Here is a 10,341-nt window from a genome sequence, read left to right as displayed (position 1 = left end):
GGGAAAATGGGGGTCAAATGTAATACTTTCAACAAAAAATAATTATTTTTAAAAAAAGGACAAATGGGCCTAATAGAAGGCAAATACAAATAGCAAGATGGGAACCAAGATGGCGGCATAGGTTAACGCCGGAGTTTGCTGCTTTGAACAACTACTTCAAAAGTGAAACTAAAACACGGAACGGACATCACCCAGAACCACAGAAACGCTGGCTGAGTGGAAGTCCTACAACTAGGAGGAAAGAGAAACGCATACGGACACTCAGAGGAGGCGCAGTGCTGAAGTCAAATTCTGAGGTGCGGAGTGCACGGAGCGGGCTGGCGGAGGAGGGCGCGGTTGTTGTTTTCAATCGGGAGGGAGTCGCAGACTCTGAGCTCCAGATCTGGGCGAGTCTTTAGGGACCCAGACTCAAACGGGAGAAGCGGGACTGTCTGGCTTCGGTCAGAGCTAGTGCAGCTTTCTCTCCGAGCCTTGCAGCGGGTGCTGGGACTCAGAGAGGCAGAGCCCCTGGGGACAGGACTGAGAGCCGCCATAACTGCTCTCTCCGGCCCACCCTGTTGATCCTGTGCGACCCACCCCGCCCAAGCCCTGCACAGAGGCATTTACCGGATAGCCTCAGGCAAAGGCTAGATTAGCACCTCCCTAGAGGACAGAAGTTCTCTCACTGCTGACACAGCTGATTCTCATAGCCACTTGGCCTGGAGGTCAAACCCTCCCTGGAATTAGCTACAACAATCAAGAATTATCTATAAGACTGCGAACAAAGACCACTAGGGGGTGCACCAAAGAAGCATAACAAAATGCGGAGACAAAGAAACAGGACAAAATTGTCAATGGAAGAAATAGAGTTCAGAACCACACTTTTAAGGTCTCTCAAGAACTGTTTAGAAGCTGCCGATAAACTTAATGAGATCTACACGAAAACTAATAAGACCCTCGATCTTATATTGGGGAACCAACTAGAAACTAAGCACACACGGTCTGAAATAACGAATATTAAACAGACGCCCGACAGCAGACCAGAGGAGCGCAAGAATCAAGTCAATGATTTGAATTGCGAGGAAGCAAAAAATATCCAACGGGAAAAGCAAAATGAAAAAAGAATCCAAAAATGCGAGGATAGTGTAAGGAGCCTCTGGGACAGCTTCAAGCGTACCAACATCAGAATTATAGGGGTGCCAGAAGATGAGAGAGAGCAAGATATTGAAAACCTATTTGAAGAAATAATGACAGAAAACTTCCCCCACCTGGTGAAAGAAATGGACTTACAGGTCCAAGAAGCGCGGAGAACCCCAAACAAAAGGAATCCAAAGAGGACCACACCAAGACACATCATAATTAAAATGCCAAGAGCAAAAGATAAAGAGAGAATCTTAAAAACAGCAAGAGAAAGTAACTCAGTTACCTACAAGGGAATACCCATACGACTGTCAGCTGATTTCTCAACAGAAACTTTGCAGGCCAGAAGGGAGTGGCAAGAAATATTCAAAGTGATGAATACCAAGAACCTACAACCAAGACTACTTTATCCAGCAAAGCTATCATTCAGAATTGAAGGTCAGATAAAGAGCTTCACAGATAAGGAAAAGCTAAAGGAGTTCATCACCACCAAACCAGGATTATATGAAATGCTGAAAGGTATCCTTTAAGAAGAGGAAGAGGAAGAAAAAGGTAAAGATACAAATTATGAACAACAAATATGCATCTATCAACAAGTGAATCTAAGAATCAAGTGAATAAATAATCTGATGAACAGAATGAACTGTTGATTATAATAGAATCAGGGACATAGAAAGGGAATGGACTGACTATTCTTGGGGGGGAAAGGGGTGTGGGAGATGTGGGAAGAGACTGGACAAAAATCGTGCACCTATGGATGAGGACAGTGGGTGGGGAGTGAGGGCGGAGGGTGGGGCGGGAACTGGGAGGAGGGGAGTTATGGGGGGGGGGGGAAAGGAACAAATGTAATAATCTGAACAATAAAGATTTAATTTAAAAAAAAAAAGAGATGAGCAAGACCAATATGGGGAAAAAATTATACAACTGTATTGGTAAAACACATTAAAGAAGACATAAATACAAAAAAAAAAAAAAACAAATAGCAAGATGGTAGGTTTAAAAACATTCATAACAATAATCACATAAAAGATGGCAATGTGGGTAAATGCCGGTACTCACAACCACATCAAAATTACAGAACAACCATCATTCAGAAATACCTGAAATCTGGCTGTATGGAAGTCCTACAACTAGAGAAGTTGTCCTCTTTCTAGGACATTGATGGCATTAACAGTACTTAGCCCTTCCTTGTCATCATCCAGACATTCCTGGTTTGATCTATGTAAGTTAAAGTTACAGATGCAGAAAATGCCCCACCATTTTTTCACTGCAATACCCTACCAGCACTACATAGGGTAGGAAATGAGTCAGGAAGAACATAATGGCTTGGTTGAAAAGATTATATATATCCTGGGTCTGCCAATTGAGGATATTAAGGAAATGTAAAATACATGGAAGAATTTTTTTCATCCTCTCCAAGTTACCAGCATGTAAAGTACTGGAAAGTAAATAGTAGAGGAAGGTGAAAACAGTCACAAAAATGAAAACTCCCTAGAACTATAAGCAAACTACACAAAATGCAAACCATACTGGGCCAAAGAACTTACTCCCATTTGGGTTTATTCGTGGCTGCAAGAGAGGTTAATAAATTAGGGGACAGTTTCAATGTACTGAGGGGTAAACAATTGGCATAAGAATATTATTAAAATACTAGAGGCCCGGTGCACAAAAATTTGTGCACTCCGGGGGAGGGGGGTGTCCCTCACCCGGCCTGTGCCCTCTCTCAGTCTGGGACCCCTTGGGAGATAACGACCTGCTGGCTTAGGCCTGCTCCCGGGTGGCAGAGGGCAGGCCCAATCCCTAGGTGCAGCCCCTGGTTGGGCTCAGAGCAGGGCCGATTGGGGAGTTGGGGCGCCATCCCCTGTCATGCACAGAGCAGGGCGGATTGGGAGGTTGCGATGCCACCCTCAGTCACGCTCAGGGTAGGGTCGATTGGAGGGTTGGGGCACCGCCCCCTGTCACACTCAAGGCAGAGTCAATGGGGAGGTTGTGGCGCCAACCCGTCACGCACAGAGCAGGGCCAATCAGGAGATTGGGGCACTGCCCCCTGTCACACACAGAGCAGGGCCGATCAGGGGGTTGGGGAGCTCCCCCCGCCCGTCATGCACAGAGCAGGGCCCATCAGGGGGTTGAGGAGCTCCCCCCTGTCACTCACAGAGTAGGGCCAATAGGGGAGTTGGCACACCGCCCCCTGTCACACACAGAGCAGGGCAGATCAGGGGATTGGGGCGCCATCACTGTCACACTTAGGGCAGGGCCGATGGGGAGGTTATGGCTCTACCCCATCACACACAGAGCAGGGCCCGTTGGGGGGGGCACCACCCTCTATCACCCACAGAGCTGGGCCGATCAGGGGATTGGGACACCTTCACCTGTCACGAACAGAGCAGGGCCGATAGGGAGGTTGTGGCCCTGCCACCTGTCACACACAGAGCCACAGGGCAATCAGGGGGTTTGGGCGCTGCCCCGTCACACTGATCCTGGTGCCGGGAGGCCTCTCAGCTCCGCTGATCCCGGTGCTGGGAGGCATATTACCCTTTTACTATATAGAATAGAGGCCTGGTGCACGGGTGGGGGACAGCTGGTTTGCCCTGAAGGGTGTCCTGGATCAGGGTGGGGATCCCCACTGGGGTGCCTGGCCAGCCTGGATGAGGGGATGACTGTTTGCAGCTGGTCACACACCCTTCAGGGTGGGGGTCTCCACTGGGGTGCCTGGCCAGTCTGGGTGAGGGGCTGAGGACTGTTTTCAGGCTGGGCCTGAATCTCCCAACTGCTCCTTTTTTTCTTTTTTTCTTTTTTATTCTGGGCCAGCTTTAGCTCTGAGGCTCCAGCTCTTAGGCCTCCGCTCCTGAAAGCAGGTATCTGGTTTGTTTCGGTTCTCGAAACTCTCTATCAACTCCAGCTCTGAGATCCCAGCCAGCTGAAAGCTGGTTTCTGGGCGTCTATATTTGTTACAATGTTTGAAACTGCAGGCTCAGAGGCCTGCAAGGCAGGCAGGGAACTTTGGTTTCCTCCGTCACTGAAGCAAGCAAGCCTCATGTTAGTTTCAAGCTGCCTGGCTGCCAGCCGCCATCTTGGCTGACAGTTAATTTGCATATTGCCCTGATTAGCCAATGGGAAGAGTAGCGGTCGTACACCAATTACCATGTTTCTCTTTTATTAGTGTAGATTTTCTAAGAGTTGTGTGTGTTTCATTGTTGAATTTGGTGCCGACAGTTAAGAAAGAACCAAATAAAATAAAGAAACCTCAAATCTTTTCTTTTTACTATACCCACTTCCAAAAGTTACAAAGCATCTTTAATACAATTTTCTCTGCCAGTCCTCAAGTGAATCAGTAAAACATAGAAACTCAAAATATAACTGTAATATTACACAAAGTAATTAACTTTCCTTTAATAACTTAGTCAGTTCCAAAGTATTTCTGTCCAAAATGTGTAGGTGCAACAGGATGAACTTCAGTAGTTAAAATTGTGATATCTGGGAACTCTTGAATGATTGATTTGGCACCTTCAAAAAAATAAAAGGAAGAAAATTATTATTAATGCAGGATTTTTGGTAACACTAGTTTGAACTCAGGAATTTTACGGTCAGTCACTAGGCCTCATATTGACAGAGGATACAGAGCAATGACCTTTGAGTACCTAATGAGATTTGGTCTCTTAGTTTTTTAATGTCTGATATCTGAAAAGCTTTGATAGTAGTCAGATTACACCCTCGCTCACTCACTAATAAATTCTTACAATCAATTATTTCATATCCATGATTTGAAAAATATATTCAGTCATAGTTAAAGGCAGCTGGAATAAAGAGAAAATAGTTCTCTCTGAAAGTAGGATCATACTTAACACTAGATTGCCCAAGGAAGTCATTTTGACTGCTTTTTAATTTCAATTAGAAAAACAATTATGTATATAAGGACACAATGTCTTAGAATTTTGTGACTTTTTGTACAACATATAAATGCGTTTATTAATAATTGTAGTTACCTCCCCCTCCTTCATTTCCGGTATATATATGTGTGTTATACCTATATTGCCCAAAAGCAGTCATTTTGACTGCTTGGGAAATTTTAAATAATCAAATGACTCTTATTATTGAATTGAGTAAATTTCTTATATGACCAGTTCGGCTCTGTATTGAAATAACAGTTTTCATTTTTTTCGATTACCGTCACATGATAACATACAAGTACATGATAAATTGTCGATACTTGATAAGTTGCATTTGCTCAATAAGCTAAACTAGTACTTGTTATTCGAATCTTTATGCAGTGATACTTGTTCTAATTAGTTGTTTATTTTATTTCTTTTGCGCCCTAAATTCATGAAAGAAATGTCGAATAGAAGTGAGTTATTGGAAAAGCTAAGGAACATAAGTGAAGAGTGCTCCGATATTATTCTTTCAAAATGCAGTCATTTTGACTGCTTTGGGGCAATATAGGTATATACTAAATTTCAGTCTTTTTAGTGTTAAGCTGATGGTTTCTCAACTGGAACGCTGTGAAAGAAGTGCAAAGACTTCTTTGTTATGTCAGAGCAAGCTAGCTTTTAAGAAATTAGTACTCTAACTTTTGTGGGGAGGGTAGGAGGAGGGAGCAGGGAAAGAGAATAGCTAGTATCCCACTCAAATTAAAAAGCCATCGAAAGGCTACCAAAGAATATGATTTTTTCATCTATAATGTTAAAGAATAGTACAATATTGTAATGTATACTATTAGAACTAGTAAAGTTTTCTACCCCCAAAGGCAGACAACCCAATAATTATTTGGTTATCTCAATGTTTACAATGCCACCTGTTATATATAAAAGGATGACCAAGCATGTTACCCCTTGTCACCATCAACATTTGAACTACAGGTAATTTTTAAAATTATGAAACAGCAAAATAATCAATGGCCTACTAAATATAGCCCTCCCAAAATGGATACTTCATAACCAATTCAGGGTTGGCTGAAACTTGGAACCTTTGGAAATGAGGAAATGCCCTAAACAGAAGTCATATATTTCTCTTTCTCTTCAATTATAAACAAATACAAATTCATTGTAGAACATTTTGAAAATATAAAAAAGTTAAAAAATAAATCACTTGCCCTGACCGGTTTGGCTCAGTGGATAGAGCGTAAGCCTGCGGACTGAAGGGTCCCATGTTCGGTTCCAGTCAAGGGCATGTACCTTGGTTGCGGGCACATCCCCAGTGGGGGTGTGTGCAGGAGGCAGCTGATCGATGTTTCTCTCTCATCGATGTTTCTAGCTCTCTATCCTCTCCCTTCCTCTCTGTAAAAAAATCAATAAAATATATTTAAAAAAATAAATAAATCACTTAAGACTCCTATCAACCTAAGATAACCACTATTAATATTGTATGCGCATTTTAAAATGAAAATTGAAATAGTATTACACATCTGGCTAGCCTCTCTTGCTGAGGAAAGATTTATTAGGTTCCATGTTAAATCTAAGTCTGATTTTGGTAGTCATAATAGTCATAATTTGTATTAGTCATCTCAGAACTTGGTAATAACATTTAACACTAAATAATGCTGTTATTTTTTTATCCTGCACTTTTACATTCAGCAAATAGATTTTTTTGATGTCATTATTTTTCAAAAACATGATTTAACAGTTACATAATATTATATCCTTTGAATATATATTTATTTAACCATTCCCTTATCGTAAGTCATTTACATACTTTCAAATTGTTTTCTTACATGAAATATTTCTATATGCATCTATGAGTTTTTTATTAGGATACTTTCATAACTGTCGTAGATTGCATGGCAAAAAAAGTATGGTCTTAAATTAGGCTTAACTTCCTCAAGAAATGGAGAACATAGTTTTCTCACGAGGCCCTTTGAACAGAAGTCTAACTTTAAAAATTTCTGCTCTGCTTCACACTGCAAAGCTTACTTAAGTAAGACCACAGGGCTATCTAGAACCTCTAATTTCTTGATGTTTGGGAGCAGTTCTTGTACTCATATGAGGAACCAGGAGATATAGAGATCTTTTGGCTATTTACAGGCTCTACCAAACAGAGCCCCTAGGAAAATAATCACAATCCCATTCCATGGGGTTAGTTCATGCTTCTCCATTTGAACAACATTAGAATGGTGTAAAATATTATCACTAAGCTTACAGATAAGAAACACAAGTTTAACTACCAAAATTAGATTTAGACTTAATGTGGAAGCAAATAAACTTTTTATCAGGATGAGAGGCTGGACAGATGCATACTTACCCACCCAACGATCATATGGAGCCCCAGTTACTGCCTCAAGCTGAACTTACCATGAGGAGTGGAGAACAGACTGAGTAGGATGATAACACTGGGTTGAACTCCATGTTCTATAAGAACCTTTACAGCTTCAATTACAGTATTTCCAGTGCCTGAAATCAAATGACAACCAAATGAACTGTCAACTTTAATGTTTTTCTCAAAATGTATTTGATGCTTATTTGAAGCAACGTTAGTTTAATAATCTAACATAAGACACCATTAGGCAAAGCTTCAATATTTTTTTTAAATACATTTTATTGATTTTTTACAGAGAGGAAAGGAGAGGGATAGAGAGTTAGAAACATCAGTGAGAGAGAAACATCGATCAGCTGCCTCCTGCACAACCCCCATTGGGGATGTGCCAGCAACCAAGGTATATGCCCTTGACCAGAATCAAACCTGGGACCCTTCAGTCCACAGGCTGACGCTCTATCCACTGAGCAAAACCGGTTAGGGCAAAGCTTCATTATTTTTAATGATGGACATGAAACATACACTTTACAGTTTTCAAAGGCACAACAAGCCCAAAATTCATTCAGTATTTGAGATATCAAATTTAACACCCACCCTCCATCCCAACCCCAGGAGACCATGCTATGTATGATCTGAGTAAGCTTAGAAAACAAAATACAATGAAGAAAAAAATGTACCTCCAGAGATGATAGATACATCCTTGAGAAAATCAATGCTATAACTCATTGGGCTAGTGAGGGGACATATTTCAATATATTTTCTGTATTCTATATATGTTGCCTCATTAGATCCGTTGCTTCAATGTGTTCACCCTAAGAAAGAAGCTCTTTGGAACTATTAAAGTTTGACTAATGTATATTCTTTTATCACTCAATAAAAACTCTCCAGTGAACTGCCTAGGGCAACTCCAAATCTAAGTGAGAAAAAAACATTTAAAAACAGTTTTTGCCTTATAAATGGTACCCAGAAGGTAGGCACTAAATTGAATTTAAACTCTAACCAAAGGTTACAGATTTAACTCAAGCCACTCACTGAGAATTGGGTACATCAGAAGAACTTTTCTCCTATAAATGTCTGGAGGGAACTTGGCATAATATACTTTGGCTCTTTGTGTCTCCTCATCACTCTGAATCAGGATCTTTCCAATACGTATGGATCGACAGCAATCTCGTAAACCTTGTTCCATTGCCTCACCTTGAAGAAGATAATAAAAAACGAAAAAGGGGGTTAGGGGAGATATAATGAAAGTCCAAGAATAGGCCAAAGCAGTGTTTGTGACTGTTATTAATATAATAAATATAATATAATATAATATAATATAATAAATATAATATAAAAATTGCTTCAAGACAGAAGCAATTCTTCTTAAGCTAACAGCTTTACTTCTGATACATTTATAATTTATACTTAATGCAGGTCAATGAAACTAGAATAAGCTATTTTTATTGCTGGTTTGAAAATTTTCCATGATTACAAGAAAAAAAGTATTTTGTCAAGCTGCTCCCTGAGCTTTTCCAATATCAGGAACGTTTTACTCTTATTACTTACGGGAGCCTTTAAGCCACCTAAACTTGTTACTTCATCAGGAAAAATATAAAAGGTTTATGGAAGAATAAAGGCTACACACCTACGATCTCCTTTTAGATCAAAGTGGCTTCAGGAGACATCACTTAGCAATGACTTCAGTGGTAAAGTTTTTGCTGACAATTAATGGAAAAATAGTGCATTGTTCCTTCTACCATGCCCCAGAGAACCACAATCAATAGCACCACCATCCACTTGGTTTCTAAACATGGAGCTGTTCTGAGTCTGAATTCTTTTAAGGAAGTGTTTTCCAAAAGTCATTCATTGCCATACCACCTTAAGATTTTAGGCTACATCAGAATTCTACTTGTATTATTATTTACTTAATATTTTTCTTTAAGTTAATCATTTTTGTTTGCATGTACTTTAAGAAGAAACTTTATAATCACTACTGTAAACATAGAAACAGTTTCTAACATATGTGAAAATTGACCAGTAGCTCTTGAGGTTAAAAACAACTGTGTTTATGCATCACCCATAGTCATCTGGTACACATTAGGCATCTGAGGACCATGCTGCTGCCGTAGGGCAGGAGCTGGACTGAAACAGAAGAAATTGTAACTTAGAGTCCCATATCCATTGTCTTTACCAGTATTAAAAGATTGAACAACACTGTCCTGAGTATCCTAATACGAGGAAGCTTTAAAAAGCTACTTTAATTCAAGTATTCAGTTGTTCACAAATAGAACTTTATAGCCAGAGGAGCAAAGGGCATCCTATCTAATAAAGAGGGAATATGATAATTGACACTCATGCCATCACAAAGATGGCAGCGCCCACAGCCAATAAGGAGGGAATATGCTCATTGACTGCCCTGCCCTCAAAGATGGCAGTGCCCACAGCCTAAGGCAATGGAAATTAAGAGAAAATAAACAAATGGGACTACATCAAAATAAAAAGCTTTTGCACAGCAAAGGAAACAATCAACAAAACAACAAGAAAGCCCACTGCATGGGAGAACATATTTGCCAATGTTATCACCAATAAGGGTTTAATCTCCAACATTTACAGGGAACTCATACAACTTAACAAAACTAAGATAAACAACCCAATCAAAAAATGGGCAATGGTCCTAAATAGATACTTTTTGAAAGAAGACAGAAGAAAGGCCAAAAGACATATGAAAACATGTTCAAAGTCACTAATCATCCGAGAGATGCAAATCAAAATGACAATGTGGTACCATCTCACACTTGTCAGAATGGCTATCATCAACAAATCAACAAACAACAAGTGCTGGAGAGTATGCGGAGAAAAAGGAACCCTTGTGCACAAATGGTAAGAATGCAGACTGATGCAGCCACTGTGGAGAACAGTATGGAGTTTCCTCAAAAAAACTAAAAATGGAACTCCCATTTGACCCAGTGATCCCACTTCTAGGTATATATCCCA

General features: G+C 40.4%; 1 protein-coding gene across 3 annotated transcripts in view; it reads right to left on the bottom strand.

Annotated features, from left to right (window-relative positions):
* Positions 1-4,361: 4,361 nt before the first annotated feature.
* The window catches only part of UPRT (uracil phosphoribosyltransferase homolog), a 62,241-nt gene continuing 56,261 nt past the window's right edge, over positions 4,362-10,341 (bottom strand). For 2 of the 3 annotated variants that reach the window (XM_059679682.1, XM_059679683.1), the window contains 3 exons: positions 8,398-8,559; positions 7,404-7,502; positions 4,362-4,626 (listed from right to left, as the gene is read on the bottom strand). In XM_059679682.1, the coding sequence (XP_059535665.1) occupies positions 4,520-4,626; positions 7,404-7,502; positions 8,398-8,559 (368 nt within the window). In that variant the 3' untranslated portion in view covers positions 4,362-4,519. The remainder of the gene's footprint in view (positions 4,627-7,403; positions 7,503-8,397; positions 8,560-10,341) is intronic. The other variant, XM_059679684.1, reaches the window with a different exon arrangement.

The sequence above is a fragment of the Myotis daubentonii genome, chromosome X (assembly GCF_963259705.1).
Source record: "Myotis daubentonii chromosome X, mMyoDau2.1, whole genome shotgun sequence".
Classification (NCBI taxonomy): domain Eukaryota; kingdom Metazoa; phylum Chordata; class Mammalia; order Chiroptera; family Vespertilionidae; genus Myotis; species Myotis daubentonii.
This window is presented reverse-complemented; position numbering and strand designations above follow the sequence as displayed.